General features: G+C 35.4%; 1 protein-coding gene across 1 annotated transcript in view; it reads left to right on the top strand.

The window, feature by feature from the left end:
• The window catches only part of LOC145680958 (uncharacterized), a gene marked incomplete in the record, with an annotated part of 264,706 nt that overhangs the window by 218,393 nt on the left and 25,459 nt on the right, over positions 1–20,854 (top strand). Inside the window, 4 exon segments of the mRNA XM_081752173.1 lie at positions 18–34; positions 5,284–5,455; positions 7,128–7,222; positions 7,987–8,109. Of these exon segments, the coding sequence (XP_081608299.1) occupies positions 18–34; positions 5,284–5,455; positions 7,128–7,222; positions 7,987–8,109 (407 nt within the window).

Below are 20,854 nucleotides of genomic sequence, written 5' to 3'. Positions count from 1 at the left end.
AGGTCACAGAGATGCGTCTCCTATTTTACCCAAGGTATGAACTGCTAACTTGAAGGTAACTTATAACCGAACGGGGTTGTGAAATTCTGTAATAGGCATTGAATTTTCGTTTATGTGGCAATATTCTCTTTCTCATTGTCTTGATAAAATTTCTTTTCCTACAATTCAGGATTTCCAATTGCATGTTACGATTGTCCAACGTGAAAGAGTGGAATGTAATAGTTAGCTGTCTTTTAATTGTAATTCAGTCTTTTGAAGGAATTGATCATTATCCGTTGTATTTGAATGGCTGACTTGTACGTAGTAAATGATAGTTGAGAATCAGACAGTGTAATAGTTTCAGTGTTGTAAATCGAGGCAAAATTATGGGATGTTTCCTCTTACAAGATTACAGGATATATATATATATATAAGAAAAAGAAGAAGTATGTATGTGATTTATACATGAAAGTGTTTATATAAGCATTATAACCGAAATGCCTCGTTTTCGATGGGGGAGGGGAAATGACTTAAGAAATTAGATTCACAACCCTGATTGTAGATTCTAGTGCTATGATTGACATAAGATTGATTGGCTCAATTTCTTTCAAAATTCATTGAATTGAGACCGGTACCTTGATTTCTTATAAAAATTCTACGCTGTAAAACATTGTCCATGCTGTCAGTGCCAGATGATACACAATTAGTTATTATTATACAACGCTTCATACATCTCCAGGCGTAGCTCTTAAGTCTTCATATTCGTTACTCTGATTTATTGCGCTCTTCGGACCAACAGTCGTATCAGCTCGAACTTTACACACACTGCCTTCTACAGGTGTTGAGGAAAAATGATGGTAGATTGAAGGTCATTGAACAGCACAAATGGTGTATAAAATATATGCATCACTTGCCTGTATCGGCAATACCAGAGCGACAAACACCTACTGTGCAATTAAGCAACTTCATGTGTAGGCGTATAGTACTGTCGCGAGAGGCTGGGTGATAGTTCCCTAAATTGTCGATCACAAGGGCTGTGGCGGGTTAGTTTCAACGGTGGTGTACATGATGAGGGGTAGATGGTTCCCACAGCAGACACACACACAGCAGGGAGCACTTGCGATCAACAGTGCAGTTAGAGCCATCGTGACCCTCATGTGATCGCATGAATGCCTCGTGAGATCGCCAAGAATATATTCGGTAGTAGCAGGAGAGATTGTATATAGTTGCAAGGAGAACGGTGCTACTTAACGATGAAAGTCATGGATACAGTGACGACCGTCGTCTTGTACGTAGACATGCAGATGAGTGAGAAAATCTAGTGTGTTAGGTTCCGCAGATCTACAAGGCGTACATATAACATTCTGGTATACGTAGAGGGGCAATAATCTACACATCCTACTTGCATCTAGTTCACATTCAGGGGAGTATGATTACTCGTGACGATATTAATCCAATCTTCGACATTACCTAGACTCTCTCCTTTTTTCAAGCAGGACATCACACGCGTACATATCAGCAAGGGAATCTAGCGTACTCTGCTCGGTATACAGACCTATGCTCTATCGTGCACATGTGGGTGCACGTGCTACACGAGTTACAGTAAGCGTCGGATAGTATACTCGTCAGAGAATCAGAGAACAGGGTACTCTGCCGTACAGTGGCTTGTGTGGCCATTTGAAGTTGTTACACGCGCTATTAAGATGTGTACTGTATCTTTTTGGAGCACTTCTTATAACAAACTTGGAAGTCCTATGAACACCTTGTCGGTCACACTACCCACATCTAGCCTTCTTGTGTCCTAACTTTGTGTCAGGCACTTGAATTTTTAGTATCTTCTTGTATGAGTTTCACTAGTGTAATGACGTAGTCTGGGGAAATTAACGATCCCCATTTATTATTATTAATAATAATAATAATAATGATAATAAATATCACATTTTCGTTCGGTAAATTGTAATTGACATTGAATAGATTTGTTTTAAAACTATTAAATTGAGAAGGATTGTTGGAAAATATTTAATTTATTAAACTGTTTTACGAACAACGCATAAAACAGTGAGGAATACTAAATTTTTTGGTCCTACACAGCAACAGAAACAGAGCTTCGTACAGAATGTGAGGATATTAAGAAAAACTATACCGTCTAGTTTCAGTTATGTTGTTAGCTAGCATGGTCAGGCGGTCTAAGGTACTAGACTGGCGATCGCAAGGCCTGTCTTGTTACGGTTTCGAATCCCTTTTAGAGCATAGGTATTAGTATTATTCTTTCATTATTGATTCGTGGGACTTAAAGCTGAAAATTTATTAGATTCCCATGATGTTTAAGTTTACATGAAAAACTTTCACTCGAATAGTGAGTCTATTTCATGATACTAGCGACACTAAACATGGGACATGAGTTATGTGTAATTCAAACAGTAATTTTAAGAGGAGGGTTCAGAGGTCATTTTACATGTAACTGTACGCAATTAAGGAAAGATTTACTTTTGAAGTATAGGTCGTGATCTTTGTGGGTATATAGTTAGCATATGCCCCTTCGGTGCAGACCACATTCACTTCCAGGTGGGAGTTCATGTCTTTCGAATCCCTCGTTAAGCTGTAGTTTTCGTCTCATATAGCCTCATTCCTGAAAAGGAACGGTAAACCAACCAACCAGTCGAAATATAGAAGGTGAGCTATCAGGTCGTAAACTGGAAACTTTGGCAGTATTTTAAATTACACCACCTACGTAATTTTAAGATTTGCTTTGTATTCGGTATCAAGATATAGTCATTATACATGCGGTATATTACCTGTCTATTTATGTTTAGTATAGTACCAGAGAAAGGTTCCTATAAGAACTTGAAACATTGTACAAATTGTACCAAAATTGGGAATGGTAAGCGGTAAGCACAAGTTCTGTTGCTCCCTTCTAGTTAAAACCGTGACAATGCTTTTTATTTCTTTATTATTATTATTATTATTATTATTATTATTATTATTATTATTATTATTATTTTATAAGGGGCGACGGTGGCTGTGTAGAATGCTCACCTCTAGCGTTTCTCGCCAAGTGAGTCTTTGTGGTGGACAAACGCCGTGTGCATGATTTTGCTAGGGTTTTCTCGTTTCCTTTCTCTTTCTGTATTCCGTCATTATCATTCATATCACCATCATCGTTTTCCTTAGCCTTGGTATGTAATCATGGGACAAACTAAAAAAAAAAAAGTTTTTGTTTTTATCTGTTTTACGCGAAGATTGCTTTGCCTCTTGTTTTTCTTTGCTTAAGACGTTTATTAAGAAAATAATTATTTTGATTAGTTTTAATATTGGTAACCCTTTTGAGTTGTATCTGCTTATATACGTGATATACAGTGTGCAGAGAAATAACACCACCAAATTCCAGAAATCGATTCCTTATGTCAAACATAAGTAGAAAGTTCTAATAATCGTGGGTTGGAAAATTCTTTTCAGTTATTTTAATGCCGAAAACGTGAAAAATCATATTTTAAAATGCCCCAACTTGAAAACTATAAAACCTATTGCAAGGAGGTCCTGGAATTACACAGAAACTAATATGCACTCTGTAAAATATTCATGTTTTACTATCATCTAGTAATCACTCAACGAGCCATTAGTTAGCATTTAAAAACTGTATCCCCATACACCAATTACTTTATACAATTCATTATGCATGTACGAGGGCTATCCAGAAAGTAGATTACGTTTTCGTCTGTGTCCGCTAGGGGCGGGGTTAGCGCGGCCATCTTGGGGTCAGAGCGTTGCGCAGCTCAGTCGGCATCTAGCCGTGCTAGTGAGAGGTTCGTGCTGTGCTCCGTTAAGATACTGTGACGGTTTGAAATGTCTGCGTTAATTGAAAATCCCGCGAGCTGCGAGGTGCGTGCAGTAATAAGGTTTCTGACAGCAAAAAACTGTAAACAGATAGAAATCTATCGGCAGCTGTGTGAAGTGTATGGGGACAACATTATCACTGAAGGTGGAGTGCGACAGTGGGTCATAAGATTTAAAAATGGCCGAACCAATGTTCACGACGAAGATCGAAGTGGGAGACCCAGCAAAGTGACTGCCGAACTTGTCGAAAAAGTCGATGTTAAAGTCCGTGAAAATCGAAAGTTCACAATAACGGAACTTTCTTTGAGTTTTCCACAAATTTCGCGAAGTTTGTTGCACGAAATCATCAGCGAAAAGCTTGGTTACCACAAGTTTTGTGCAAGATGGATTCCAAAAATCTTGACAGAGGACCACAAAAATCAGCGAATAGCTGCAGCGTTGCACTTTTTGGACGCCTACAATAAGGATGGTGACTCTTTACTCGATCGCATCGTTACTGGTGACGAAACATGGGTGAAACACGTGAACTGTGAAACGAAATTGCAATCAATGCAGTGGGGGCACACAGGTTCTCCCCAAAAACCCAAGAAATGCATGCAAACAATGTCGGCAAGGAAGATGATGGCGACTGTTTTTTGGGACAGAAAAGGTGTGATTTTGGTGGACTTCCTGGAAAGAGGCACTACAATAAACGCTCAAAGGTATTGCCAAACTCTGCAAAACCTCAGAAGAGCAATTCAAAACAAGCGCAGAGGAATGTTGAGCTCTAAGATCTTGTTGATTCACGACAACGCCCGGCCCCACACGGCAAATGTCACGCGTGAAGTTCTTGAATCTTTTCAGTGGGAGTTGTTTCCTCATCCGCCGTACAGTCCCGACCTGGCACCGAGCGACTTCCACCTATTCCCAGCAATGAAGAAGTGGCTGGCTATGCAGCGTTTTGATGACGACGAACAGCTGCAAGAAGAGGTAACGAAGTGGTTGAAGTCGCAGGCGGCCGAATTTTTCGACGAAGGAATTTCCAAGCTCGTACATCGCTACGATAAATGCCTTAATTTGAATGGTGACTATGTCGAAAAGTAGTATTTGTGTGTGGCTTTCATCTGTATATAATAAAATTTGTTTCCTATACTTTGTTGATTTTTTATTCCAAAACGTAATCTACTTTCTGGATAGCCCTCGTATTAGAGGATTCTGAAACAGATATTTAGATAGAGTGTATACTAGTGCCTGTGTACTTTCTTGAAAGCTTGCGATAATTCCCATAGTTTTCTATCTGGGGAGTTTTAAACACGATTTTTCTCATTTTTCCGGTTAATAACTTAAAGGAGGCGTTTTTCGACCCATGTTCAGTAGAACATCTTTCTTTAATTTGATATAAACAATTTCTTCTCCAAATATGTGGTAGTGTTGTTATTATTTCGAAGGTTATATATATATATAAATCGTAATACCTTCATTTGTTTGTAGGATCGCCTGTTAGCCGAATTACTGAAGGAACATGAAAAGTGGATAGAAACGTATCATGAACATGATTCTCTCCTTGAAAATAAGCAAGAAGAAGAACTTAACGAAGAAGAGAGAAAAGCTGCATGGGAAGAGTATGAAAATGAGAAGAAAGGCGTCAATAACACATTTACAGGCAAGTAATATTAATAAAACAATTGCTCTGGAACTTTTTATATGAAAATTGAAACTCTGGGTACTCACCACTTCGTACAGTTGTTTCATTATTCTTCCATTACTTTGGATTTCTTTAACAATTGTGCGCTTTTTGTTTTGGGTATACATAATTTAGTATATTCCACTATTTTGAGTGTGTCTCGGTCATTTAACAATCTTAATCTTGCAGTTGGAGTAAAGAAGTAAGAGGAGAAAATGCGATCTCCAACAGAATATCCCAGTTAGGTACTAAAGGCTTTCTTAATTATCTATAACAGTCACATCTTGAAGTTTAATATGTGTTGTTCAATTTTAGAACAATCAAACTGGTTTGAAAATGTATGGAAAAATATGAGATTGTGATCAGACGCTTATATGGTATATTTTTCTACATTGTTTCCAATGAAGTAAAGAGTATAGAAAGGAATTGTGGTTGTTAGTAGAAGCGTATCTAATTGTTGCTAGAAGGTAGGACAGAAGGGAATTAGTAAATGAGGAAAAACACATGGAGACCAATATACAAATTGCAGACTACAACAACTTTCTCACTGTAAAATTGAGAACTGGTGACTAAAACTCGAGTACTTTGTAGGTAATTGAGCTTGCTGCTCTTTAACAAGGTTATTGGGTTCCGTGTGCTCATAAATGTGCTAGAGCTTCCGTGAAGATTAATTTCCCCCAAATTTAACTTTGTATGTCTAATATAAATTAACTTAAAATCAGCAAAGATCTTGATAATCGGCCTATTGTAACCGAGTCATTGATTTATTCAGGAAAAATGAGTCAATTGTAAATACAACATTTTTAAATTTTTAATCCAAATGAGACTGAAAATAAACGAGATATTGGTATTCTTGTTAATTAAAATTTATCCTAAATCCACTGTCTGTTTCAGGTTTTCGGGAACATCTTTATTGGTTACCAAATGTAATAATAAGAAATAGTACTACTTATGGCTCTACATATATATATATATATATATATATATATATAATATATGTGTGTGTGTGTTTCTTACCGTTGCCTATGAAGTGATGTGTTTGCTTTTACTTATGGATTTATCTTTTGAGTAGTAAAAGCATGATTTATCACAAGGAAAAGCCTTATTATTATTATTATTATTATTATTATTATTATTATTATTATTATTATTATTATTATTATTATTATTATTATTATTATTATTATTATTACTACTACTCCTCCTCTAACTTTGGCTGAGTCTATCTCTTCTGAACCAGTGGTACGGTGTACATGTTTGGTTATGTTAATATACATAAGGTTCCTGATATATAGAAATTCATGTTGAGAATACAATCAGTGGAAGCTGTTTTAATTGGTGTCAGAATTTTTCTTGTGGTATTAGAGTACCCGCAGGTAGCAGAAGTAAAGGGAAGAATCGAATCTAAAACTACCATAGAAACAGAGGAGCATAACCCAGGCTCTTAGTTTAAAAGACTATTCTTTCACTTGAAGAATCGCATCTTTGACGTACATATTAAAAAGGGCTTTACCAAGCAAATGTACTTTTGATTTTTTTAAGCAGGATTATGCTTAATTAGAAAATAAAATAAATAGAGATATTTGTTGTTACTTCCTGGGAAGGAAAGATTTAAATCTCTCATGATATTGTAATTTTTTCTTCTCTGTAGGCATGACTGGCTTACCTCTATACCAACAGTTCCCTGCTATGCAGCAACAAGGTGTATTATCAATTACAGCTTTAAGAGATGTACTTAAGAAAGAGGTGAGTATTCGTAGTATATATTTGTGTCTTTGTACTCAGTATTCACTAATTAAAAGATTACTATACTTTAATACGGTTCCTTTTCTCATGATTAAATCACTCACCTGTCTAAGATACTGGTTTATATTACTCCCCATTTGGTTAGTATACCAAAAGGTCTCTTCCCCGATGCGTCCCAACTAGGATTCTACGCACTTTGTGTATATTTCATATTACCACTCGTCTTACACGACTTAATATTCCACGACCTGAGCATGTGTGAAGTTACACAATATGTAACCTCCTAAACTTACCCGTTTGTTACATATTTTTTTCTTTCTCTCGAAAAATAATTTTCTCAATAGTTTCTCAATGCTGATATGATTTCTGTCAAGAATTTCGCTGAAATTCCATTTAAATACCTGAAGCTTTTATCTGACATGGGATTTCATATAACATAAGGAATCCACTGTAGTACTAATCATCACTACATAAATATACTTCTTTAGTTTGTTAGTTTTATAAATGCGTTTATTTCAAAAGATATTTTAATTACAATCCTTAAAGTTAAAGAAGAAAATAACGTCATACAACACAATACAGTATTAAGTATTAAACTTCTAAAGGAAAATATAATTTTTATTTTAGATGATACCAGTATTAACATATAATCATTTAAGACAATCGTAACATACTTTCAGAATTGTAATCTATCATTTTATCATTTCCATAAGTATTAGATATAACTTTATTATGTTCCAAACAATAATTTGTTTTCTTTCCAGAATCCTAATGCATCAGAGGAACAGTTAACATTACAACTACGATCGGTAGTAGCACAAATTAATGAATTCATGAATAGACAAAGAAGAATGCAGCAGCTGCAGCAAAATCAATTGGCTTACCAGGTAATTAGATAAATTAATACATACGTATTAAGGAACCAGCACTGAAATCGCCGAATTTTAGCTTGAAAGGTAGCTGACAAAATTCATTATTATTATTATTATTATTATTATTATTATTATTATTATTATTATTATTATTATTATTTTAATTTTTGTACACGATGCTGTACTGTATTTAGAGAATAGAAAACAATCATTAATTCATTTTTTAGATGTTCGTATAGCCTCATAAATCTATTCGTATTTTACAAAGGTTTGCGGTAAAGCATGGTATTCCATTATTTTTGCACATATTGATTTCAAACAAAAATGTTTGAAAGCTAATCAAATGTTCAACATGCCCAGTGCACATTTAAGCGTACTATACCACAAATACCTGAAAGTACTTGTTCAAAGTTGAAGTTTGATAAACGCAAATTGTCATTTTTGAAATTAAAAAATTAAAGAAAAAAGCTCGACGTCATTTTAATTTTTTCCTAGACATAAGGTTTATAGTATACAACTTCCTAAAAACGATTGATACCCGAGAGTCTCAGCTTTTCTTCGAGATGGATCTTCAGTTTTTCTAAAATTGGCTAATTGAACCTGGAAATATCTCAAAGAAGACATACGGGGAAAATTTCATATCTGACAAAGCAGTCAGTATTTGAATTGTAACAATTGGTTAAAACTTGGTCACTGAACTTCACTGTATTTCGAATTACGGTTTTTCAATGTGGCGAAATCACAAGAAATGGTGCTTCGTGCAAATACAATAAAAATATGTACCCTTCTCCAAAACATAAATGCGCGTGTAATGTTTTCCAAGTCCCTTGAAAATTGTCACTTTGGCAACAACGCATTCGGAGTAATAGGAGGGGAAGTAATGAAAAAGCTAGACTTACGAACGCAGGTCATAGTTTGCTGTTTGAAATACTCAGTTCCTCTTTTATTCCGTAATATAATTATACTTTTAGAAGAAAATAGTAGCTTGACAAATGTAGAAATCTTGGTTAAAGAAACACACACTTCTCGGATAAAAAGAAGGAAAAAAAAAAAGATCGTGAAAGGAACAGCTCCTTATGTATCAATACGATTAGAAGAATGTTCTGCAGTTGTTTCCATAGCCACGCGTGTTAAGTAATCTAGTTTTGTGCACATGCAATACTTTTGAACCTTTCGAATCCCACTGTATTTTTCTAAAACTTTACTGCTATTATTATCGTACAGTCTTTTATTATGTGCTTTACGCAGGAGTGGTTGACAACTTTCTAACTTAGCCAAAAATAAGAAATCAAACAGATGTGAACCTTTTTCTATATTTCCCAATATAATTCCTCTTTAGTGCAAGTCACTTCTTGCAGCGATCCACAAGATTTTCGTAAACCTGAATATATATATATTAGGGTGTCTCTTATTTTGAATACCTTCGTGTTGCAATACGCACACCCCCCAAATGTATTCTATGTGACCGTAAAGACGCATTAGTGAAATACCAACTCTCTACGAGAACGTTAACGCATGTCGACTTGACGACAAAGTCATGAAATGGCGTTTCCACATTATAATATAATTTAGAATTTCCAACCGTCATAACGGAGAAACTGAAAGAGACAGAGAAACGAAATTTTGCGCGAAGCAACTAAAGGCAGGACAACATCACCGGATGAACAGTGTTGCCAACTCAAGAGAAAGTTATGTTTTTATAAATTGAATGACCTGAATTGGATATCATCATTAGAAGAAAAAAAAAAGGGGCAAAAGAGATGGTAAACGTAGATCAGTGCTGTAAACTTGTCGAGAAATAAGGTGAAACGTATGCAAACACCGTTGCCGCATACAGGGAGTGAGGTACTAACATTTTGTACACCTTAAATTAAATACTGACAAGACCTGTTTGCGCTGACTCTAAGTCTAGAAGGTTCATCTGAAGAGTGTGGTTATCAACAGAAGAGAAAAGATGAGTTTTGAAAAGGTTTCACAAACCTTACTTCTCAGCTTTAACAAGATATCGAATATCTCTGTCAGTACGTGACTTACCGATCTCACATAACCACGGTACTACTCCTCATGCTTTACAGCCTTACTTTATAGGTTTTAAACCATACAGCACTAGTGACCTTTTAAGTTATTGTACCTTTTCAGTGTAAAGCACTGAAGGTGTGCACTAAAGGTGTACATTATCAGTGACCTCAGTAATCATTAGACATCGCGAGAAAGCAGATTGGGGCGCTCCGCGGAACTCACCGACTTCGAACGTGGTCAGGTGATTGGGTGTCATTTGTGTCAGAAGTCTGTACGCGAGATTTTCACGCTCCTAAACATACCTAGGTCCACTGTGTCTGATGTGATAGTGAAGTGGAAACGTGAAGGGACACGTAGAGCACAAAAGCTTACAGGCCGACCTCGTCTGTTGCCAAACAGAGACCGCCGACAGTTGAAGAGGGTTGTAAAGTGTAATAGGCAGAAATTTCACACAGAAATTCCAAACTGCATCAGGATCCATTCCAAGTACTATGACAGTTAGGCGTGAGGTGAGAAAACTTGGATTTCATGGTCGAGCGGCTGCTCATAAGCCTCACATTACGCAGGTAAATGCGAAACGACGCCTCGCTTGGTGTAAGGAGCGTAAACATTGGACGATTGAACAGTAGAAAAACGTTGTGTGGAGTGACGATTCATGGTACACAATATGGCGATCCAATGGCAGGGTGTAGGTATGGTGAATGCCCGGTGAACGTCAACTGTCAGCGTGTGTTGTGCCAACAGCAAAATTCGGAGGTGGTGGTGTTATGGTGTGGTCGTGTTTTTCTTGGAGGGGGCTTGCACCTCTTGTTTTACGTGGCACTCTCACAGCACAGGCCTACATTGATGTTTTAAGAGTCTGTATCCTGCGAAATTAAAATACCGCTAATTTTACAGTAATTATGTGATATCTTCAAATAGATAAAAGATAATCGAAAAGTGGATCAAGACCTCCCTAGACGATGTTATTTTGCATGAGGTACCGTTATCACGAGTCACCTAGTAGCTTTTCGTTTGCTGTTATTTAGAAACGCGAAAATAAATGCCGATTTTCTAAATGGCTGGAAATCGAAAGCAGATAAATGAGTCGTGATAACGGTATCTCACGCAAAATAATACTGTCTAGGGAAGTCTTGTTCCACTTTTCGATTATCTTTTATCTATTTGAAGATATTACATAATTACTGTAAAATTAAGCGGTATTTTAATTTCGCAGTGATGAGGCCTCTTAAGCACCTTCTTGCTTCCCACTGTTGAAGAGCAATTCGGGGATGGCGATTGCATCTTTCAACACGATCGAGAACCTGTTCATACTGCACGGCCTGTGGCGGAGTGGTTACACGACCATAACATCCCTGTAATGGACTGGCCTGACTTGAATCCTATATAACACCTTTCGGATATTTTGGAACGCCGACTTCTTGCCAGGCCTCACCAACCTACATCGATACCTCTCCTCAGTTCAGCACTCCGTGAAAAATGGGCGGCCATTTTCCAAGAAACCTTCCAGCACCTGATTGAAAGATGCCTGCGAGAGTGGAAGCTATCATCAATGCTCAGGGTGGGCCAACACCATATTGAATTCCAGCAGTACCGATGGAGGGCACCACGAACTTGTAAGTCATTTTCAGACAGGTGTCCGGATACTTTTGATCACATAGTATATATATAGAGAGAGTTCATTATTGTCAAAATAGAATATCCCCACTCTTTTATTCCTTTATTCAAACTTTACGGGTAATATATTTTTACTTTCTACACTGATCACCATCAAGAAACATGATAATAGATAGCTAGAAGTAATCTTTTCGTTTGGACTCAGTATGGTAGGAGTAATTTCTATATTCATCCTTACTTTTGTAGAAAAACTGGGAGCTGTAAAAATATATAAAACTACCAGTTTCAAGTCTGATCTTCGTGGATAAAAAGTGTAGTATATAGTGAGAATCCTTTTATTCGGATTCAGCATCTGAAGGCCAAGTTCCATCTTCGATCGTATCCCTGCAACCGGTAGTTATAGATCTATTATTTTTGGTTTTAATATGCAGCAATCTTGTCAAAGGGAACAACAAGTACACTGCATTTTCCGAGTGGTTACGGAAAACAAGACTTGGAGAAAGGGTTATTAAACTGTATTTAAATTAGAAGGAATCAGTTTCAATTGAGACATAATTTATTATAACAAATAATTTAATGAACAACATATAAATATATTAACAACTAACAAACCGATTCCTTGGTGAAATTGCCTCGCAATCACGGTTTGATGTCGGAAGTCGAAAATTAGCTATCCTTCCAAAACTCATTTAATTTCTAATAATATGATTGAAATTTGTAGTTTTCATTTAGTCTCCAAATTAGAAAATAGAAATCAATTACCAAACAAATATTAAAAGTACATACAGAAATAATCTAATAGGAGTCGGGGCCATTAATAAGTGGGTGACCAATACTCACCTTGTCGTCTGATCGAAAATGGCAAAAATAAAAAAAAGGTTATAAATTTAGAATCAGGGAATATTAACCACACACTCACTATGCTCCCGTTTCCTTATACAAACCACAATACACTATACACTTTTAACTTCTCATCTTCCCGACACAATTTCGACACAATTTCACTCTCAAAATTATAACATGTTGACTCCTGTCAATTACCTTGCGAAAATGCAAGGTTCGATAGGTCAATTTATCAAACGTAAGTTTATAGATGGCAGCACATTAACTATTCATAGCAATGTTCAATGTTTCCAACTCTGATAATCACAATCTCGTTTGACTTTTTTTTTTTTTTTCATTATGCTTCATATTAAGTTCCTCCCCTCTGGGAAGTTTTGCTTCTTTACAAAGGTTATCGAAATGAAAAAGGAAAAAAATATAATTCACTGTCGAAGTCAAATCACTGCATGCAGAAATAAGGATAGTTCGACTCACCAAGAGTAGTCCAACAACTTCCAGATATTACATGATTACCAATGTCAGGACGTCCTATCTTAAGTCCCAGAAGTAGATGTTCACAACAAGATGAGATCTTCCTCCTTATCTACCACAGATTGACTGGAAGCACCCATGAGATGAAAAGAGTGGGAAACATATCTAGCCTTCGGGTTGACAAAATCGCCTTTCCTCGACCAAACAGTAGCTTCAAGGTAATCAGTTGTCTCAGACGCAAACACAAACATAGTGGATCCACATAATTCTGTACCTGCAGAATTGTAAAAATACACAACAGTACATTTCTTACACAAACATTACATAACTACACACAAATACAAATAATTTACATTATCTTGGAAATGAACAAAATTTTTTTTCTTTCTGAGTTTAGTCATTATTATTATTAATAGGTGCAACACTGTTTACTTTTCTTGGAGGCAAGTACTTCTTTATAAACTGAACATGACGTTTTAACTTTACATCAGGATTACTAATTAACTCAACCCACACAGTATTGGGTGTTACATAATTCAAAAGTTTGAATGGACCAGAATACTTAGTATCAAACTTGGCATAATATTTCTTATCTAAGGATGATTTTAACATTTTCTTTACAAGTACTAATTCTCCTACAGGCAAATTACTAGGTACATGTTTTTTATTATAAGCTTGTTGTCTCCTTTTCCAAGCTTTCTCGATGTTATCAACTATAATATCGTTAATCTCTTCTTTATTTTGTGACTTCTCTATTATACCCAAATCTAAGATCCAGTTAACATCTAATGGATTGAACATCTTACGCCCAAGATACAACTCACTCGGACTTTTCTGAGTTTCACAATTTTCAGTTATATTCAAAGTATATTGGATTTGATAAAGATAGTTAGCCCATTTGGTATGATTCTTATTTATATAAGATCTGAGTATCCCCTTAATCGTTTTATTCATACGCTCTGTTCTGTTCGAGGACATAGAATAAGGTGAAGTACAGATGTTCTTAATTCCTAGACTAAACAAATACTGTTTGAAGTACTCACTACTGAAGTATGAAGCATTATCGTGCAAAATAGAAAATGGATACCCGTAAGTTAGAAAGATCTTATCTAATTTAGAACAGATTAATTTAGAATTCAGAGATCTTAAAGGTTCTATTATAACAAATCGACTATAACTATCTGTCAAGACCATAATGTATTTAAATCCATTACTAGTTGGCAAAGCTCCCATACAATCTAAGTGTAGGACATTATTTGGGTATCGAGGCTCCTTAGAATAATAAGTACCATACGGTTTCCTATTAAGTTCTTGGCTCTCTTGACAAATTTTACATCGTCTCACGAAATCACTAATTTCAGCATACATTTTATCCCATGTAAACCTAGATACAACCTTAGAGATAGTTTTCTGGATCCCACCATGACATCCCCCCACTAATTCTTCGTGCCAATACTTTATAACAGAATAGCGCAAAGAATGGGGAATTACTGCACGTAAACCACCATATTTTCTACCATTAGTTCTTTTTAATAGCACACCTTCTTTCAATATGTACGGATCCTTATTTTCCTTTCTCTCTAAAGCTAAAATTATCTCTCTTAACTGAGAATCTTCTCTTTGATGTTCAGCCAGTGGTTTATTAAAGATGGAATGACTCCAGAAATTAACAAAAGAAAGATGGACCTTCTGTTCATTAATAGTATTAATCTCTTCTATATCACTGTTGGGTGGAGTAAAATCTACATAATTATACATACGACTGATATAATCTGCGAGATGGTTTTTGAAAGAGCGCAGGTGGATTATATCAAAAGAATACTTGCTTATTTTCTCGATTAGAGAACCATACTTCTTTTGCCTTTTATGGTTTCTTAATATCCAAGATAAACTAGCATTATCAGTATAAATAGTAAATTTCTTTTGTAAGTAAATATCGAACTTATCTAAAGCATAGACTAAACTTTTCATTTCAAGATCGAAAATACTTTTAGACCAATCACTAGATGGAATCATTTTCGAAAAGAAATATACAGGACGAAGACGTCCTTCATCATCATATTGACTTAATATCGCACTATAAGCCCTACTACTACTATCTATGTGGATTACGAAAGGACTAGAGAAGTCCGGGACTTTCAATACAACATGATTTATAATGGCCTCTTTTATTTGATCTAGTATCTCATCTTCTTCTTTTCCCCAACGAAATGGTATTTTATTTGATTTTAACGCGTGTAAAGGACCCATTAGTTCACCATAATCTTTCACAAATTTTAAATAATATGACAAGAAACCAATCATCTTACTCAACGCTCTACGATTCTTAGGACGAGGTAGATTTTTAATTACCTGTACTCGGTCATCATCGATCATCATATATCCACCTGAAAATATATAACCTAAAAATTTTATTTTATTTTTACATAATTTAGTTTTTCTTTTAGAAATAGTAATACCCCATTTTCGTAATCTCTGTAAAACTAGCTCTAATATTTCTTTATGCTTTTCAATAGTATCAGTATGAATAATAATATCGTCACAAAATATATCTAAATAATCTCCTAAGAGATCCCTAAAGATTTTATTCATGATACTAGAGAGAATAAATGGTGAGTTTATAAAACCCATCGGCATTTTCAAATATCTTAACAACCTAGTTGGAGTAGCAAAAGTAGTATATTGCCTAGAGTTTTCATCTAACAATAATTGGTGGAAGGCTCCCTTGGCGTCAAGGACGCTGTAAATCTTATGTTTACCTATATTAGCAATAGTAGCTTCAGCATTAGGAGCTGGAAATCCAGTTACAAGCACTTTTGAATTAATATTAAAATAATTTACCACTAGCCGCTTGGTTCCATCACGATTATTAACGAGGAAGCACGGAGAAATATAGGCAGAACTGGAAACTTCCTCAATTACCTTTTTCTTAATTAATTCATCCAAGTATTCATCTAATTCACGCAACTTGTGACGAGGCATAGGATATGGTTGAGCTATACTCGGACTTAAATCATTCATTTTAATTTCATAAACAAAATCTTTAACTGTTCCTAATTCTTCATTTATAACGTCCTTATATTGGTCTAACACGTTCTCAACATATGGTATTAAATCGTCAGAAAAAATATTTTCATGAAGATTTACTGTACCTGTATTTTCTTCCTCCGGATAAATATCATGGATGGTAGGATTGGAAATTGGTACTCCAGCTGGAATGTCTTGATACTGTTCACCTCCCCTAACATCATGATCCTGTAGTACAGTGGAAGATCGCTGGCTGGTCCCTGGTTTCGGTTGCCGAACTCTGGACTCCTCCCTACAAAAATTCCGCTTGGCTCTTTTGCGTTGTGTATGGAAACACTGCTGGGCTATCTGGCCGCTGTTCCTGGAATCAGCTGATCGAGGTTGACAAGTGGTTGACGGCTGAATCGTTCGCTGACTAGGTCTGGGTTTCCCCGCTCCCCCTGCGTCAAGGTCGTGCGGCGACACAGAGTTCTCAGGACCAGACCTAAAACGAGAAATTTGTGGGCACAGATCACTGGATTCACAACTAGTTTGTTTCCATTCAGTTAATTTTACGGTTAAATTAAGTTCCGTAAAGTTCAACTCACGTTTACGAATGTTTATATTAACGTTATATTTTTGTAGGAAATCAAGTCCCACTAGCAGTTTTAAAGATGAATGTTGAACCACCGAAAACCAGTTTACAAACCTAACACCATTTATAAAGTATATTAGTTCCACTTGTTTAGAGATTTTAATAGGTTCAGAATTCATGACTGAGAGGGTAAAGTTCACTACTCTAGTTTTTGGACGGCACCTACGTTCAATCCTGGCCAACACTCGTTCTTCAACTAAGGACAGACTACTTCCAGAGTCAATAATACAGGGATACAGTTCTCGACAAATCGAAACAGGCATTTGTAATAAGGAGGGAGGTTGTTCCTCACTAACATAGTATGTTTTTTCTCCCCGAATATTCCTTTTATTATAAGGACACATTTTCCAAAAATGATTATTAAGACCACATAAATTACATTTACTGAAATTATTCCTCTGCCTATTTTTCTCGTTAACATAACCAAGGGGCTTTACATTCTGATTTTGTTTTTGTGTAATAAATTTATAATCCAACCGGTAACGCCGATTCATTTCGTAACTTTCTGCGAATGCAATTAATTCCTTCTCAGTATGGGGAACTTGAGTAATTATCATTAAATCCCTTATTTCAGGTGGTACAAGGTTAGCAATAGTTTTAGTTAATTCATCCTCCGACATTTTCATATCAAAAATGAATAATACGCTTAATTTTTCCTTAATAAAATCTACCAAAGATTCCTCTAATTGCATTATTCTATACAACGTTATTTTCAAGAATTCCATTTTTACTAGCGGAGTAACAAATCTTTCTAAAAATGCTGTTATAATTCTTTCCCAGTCAGTGGTGATATTTAATAACCTTTGCATTTCCTCGAATGCTGGGCCTGTACATTTACTCAGAGAGGCTACTAACAAAGCTTCTACACAATTATCAAGTTGGGCTTGTAACAAGTCAAATTTTAATAGAAATTTACATACTTCAAAACCATTACTTCCATCTATTTCAGGTAACTGACTAACCTGCTTTTCTATAGCTTTATACATGTTATCACCCAAAAGCTTATTAAAATTACATCTTATAGCTGGTCTAACAGCTGGCTTTAACACGCGATGTGGAGGAAGAACCACACCTGCGAAATCAAGCGAGGAATCGTCATCGTTTACTCGCTCGTGTCCGCAGGCATTCGCCCTTTCCCCTTCGCCAAGGTCAACTAGGAAAGAATTCTCTTGGCCATTCTCACCCGTTGAAAAACACTCAAGAAGGTTCTGTGACATTTTTTTTTCCAGGTTTAAGTCCTAAAGCTATAATTTCTAATATTAAGCCTAAATACCTTCTCTCTATTTTCACTTATTATTACACTTTCAATTAATGACTGGTCTTTCATTCGTAATTTTCGTACTCAGGTTCAATTCCAAAATAATATACATCCCTTTCTTTCTAACCAAAGTCTTAATATTTCCGGCATTTTCGCAAGGTAACTAAATTAACTATGCAGCAATCTTGTCAAAGGGAACAACAAGTACACTGCATTTTCCGAGTGGTTACGGAAAACAAGACTTGGAGAAAGGGTTATTAAACTGTATTTAAATTAGAAGGAATCAGTTTCAATTGAGACATAATTTATTATAACAAATAATTTAATGAACAACATATAAATATATTAACAACTAACAAACCGATTCCTTGGTGAAATTGCCTCGCAATCACGGTTTGATGTCGGAAGTCGAAAATTAGCTATCCTTCCAAAACTCATTTAATTTCTAATAATATGATTGAAATTTGTAGTTTTCATTTAGTCTCCAAATTAGAAAATAGAAATCAATTACCAAACAAATATTAAAAGTACATACAGAAATAATCTAATAGGAGTCGGGGCCATTAATAAGTGGGTGACCAATACTCACCTTGTCGTCTGATCGAAAATGGCAAAAATAAAAAAAAGGTTATAAATTTAGAATCAGGGAATATTAACCACACACTCACTATGCTCCCGTTTCCTTATACAAACCACAATACACTATACACTTTTAACTTCTCATCTTCCCGACACAATTTCGACACAATTTCACTCTCAAAATTATAACATGTTGACTCCTGTCAATTACCTTGCGAAAATGCAAGGTTCGATAGGTCAATTTATCAAACGTAAGTTTATAGATGGCAGCACATTAACTATTCATAGCAATGTTCAATGTTTCCAACTCTGATAATCACAATCTCGTTTGACTTTTTTTTTTTTTTTTTTCATTATGCTTCAAATACCAAGTCCATAATTTGGAAATCTACCATTGTTTCACAATACGCAACGCAGATCACATGTTCATTGAAGGGGAAAATGTTGAACTGAATGATAGTTTAAGTTGTCAGTTAATAGCACTGATAGGACTAAAAAGTATTAAACTCTATAACGGATTTCTAAGAAATCGACTAATTATTATAATATTACCACTGTTACTGTTTTTATAATAGCAATGTACTGTTTATTTGACCTAAGACGATTTAACCTGAAAAGAAAGGAACTTTTTGCCGTAGGCGTCGTATTCATTTTAATAAATCCTATACCAATTCATCTTGTTATTTCAATTTGAAGTAAAACCAGCTAGCCCATGCAGTCGTTGTTGTTTTTTTTTTTTTTTTTTTTTTTTCGTGGATGTTCATAGGTATTATTATTATTATTGCACACGTCTTTGGTGTGGAAAACCCAAGTTCGATTCCCGGCTGTGGTTCGGAGCCCATTTTAAGCTGTAAGGAACTAAAGCAAAAATTTATTATTATTATTATTATTATTATTATTATTATTATTATTATTATTATTATTATTATTATTATTATTATTATTATTATTATTATTATTATTATTATTAAGAAAGGAACAGAAAAAAGTATGACAGTACTAAATTGGGTGATACAACATTTTATTTCTTCGCAGTTTGTTATTACACCTATAATCTGTTGTCTTCGTGCATCAGAACGATTTTAGACATGTTTTCACGATAATCTTACATTACTTTTTTCATTTTATTTATTTATTTATGTATTTATTTTTACTTAAAACCCTTCCCCAATCACGTATCACCGTTTGATGGAGTCCACCATAAGAATTTCCTCAGAGTTCTATAAAGCACTGGCCATCAACTTACCCTGAACAATAACACATGAGTATTTTGGGAGTGGAGATGTATGTTTTCTACTGGTTTCAAACTTGTTTTGTCTCAGGTTCAAAGTGGTGGATGTAAGTAATATCTTAAATTACGATTTTTACTAAAACATGCTTGTATCCTCTTTATAAAGCTAAATTATATGCTCACAAGCGAGCACTTGCTCACGTTTTCCTTTAGAAAAGTTTGTCCAGGAAGAAATCAACAAAATAAGTTGGAGCCACACTTGACATTACTATATTTGATATATCTTCTCGCGCTCGGGGCGATGTTTCATTTCTGAGGGTAGAGGAAAAGTATACCTGGAAAGAACACTGAACTCATTGCCGAATGTGTTCTGCATTCAGATTTGAGAAACTGTCTCGTCAATATTGTTCTCCTTATATTATCTGCAGCACTTTATCAAAGGGTATTGTATTGTTTTACACGAAGTGCCTATTATTTCTATAACACACCAAAGTTTTTATATTCTGTATTACTATGTCATGGATGACATCAGTGTTCTCTGGGTCAGTATTGATGAAGATGTACCGGAGCGAATTCATCATTAACGAAGGTCTAACACTTTTCTTACAGTAGCATTTGAGATTGCACGGTTCCTCAGCGACTTGACACACACCAAGATGAATTTTTGGGGTCATATCCTAGTAGAGGTACTCAATAACGGCACAGTTTCTCACGATTTTAAACCAATTTGTGAAAAACTAACAGGATATGCAGTAAATATATCAAACATTCAAAATTAGGAAAACGAACCGTTTACCTTGTTAGAGATGTATGTGATGGTCCTGAGAAAAATTGTTGCCTTTTGTCAGTTTTTTTCACTTATTGCACACACTAGAAAATACACTTGCATAAACACAAATACACTCATAAAGTTTATTATATGTTACAATCTTATCCGATGTGTATAATATTGAGTTTATACTTCAGAGAAAATGTCTTTCCAGATCTAAAAGTCCCAGTACTTCTCTTTAGTGTGGTACATTTCGAACTGCTTTCCACGCAAAGCCCAACGTCACATCGGACAATAAACGGTAGTAATTTT

This window comes from Thermobia domestica, chromosome 3, assembly GCF_964235325.1.
Source record: "Thermobia domestica chromosome 3, izTheDome1.hap1.1, whole genome shotgun sequence".
In the NCBI taxonomy this organism is placed as follows: domain Eukaryota; kingdom Metazoa; phylum Arthropoda; class Insecta; order Zygentoma; family Lepismatidae; genus Thermobia; species Thermobia domestica.
Note: the sequence above shows the minus strand (reverse complement) of the source record. Positions and strands in the feature narration are given on the sequence as shown.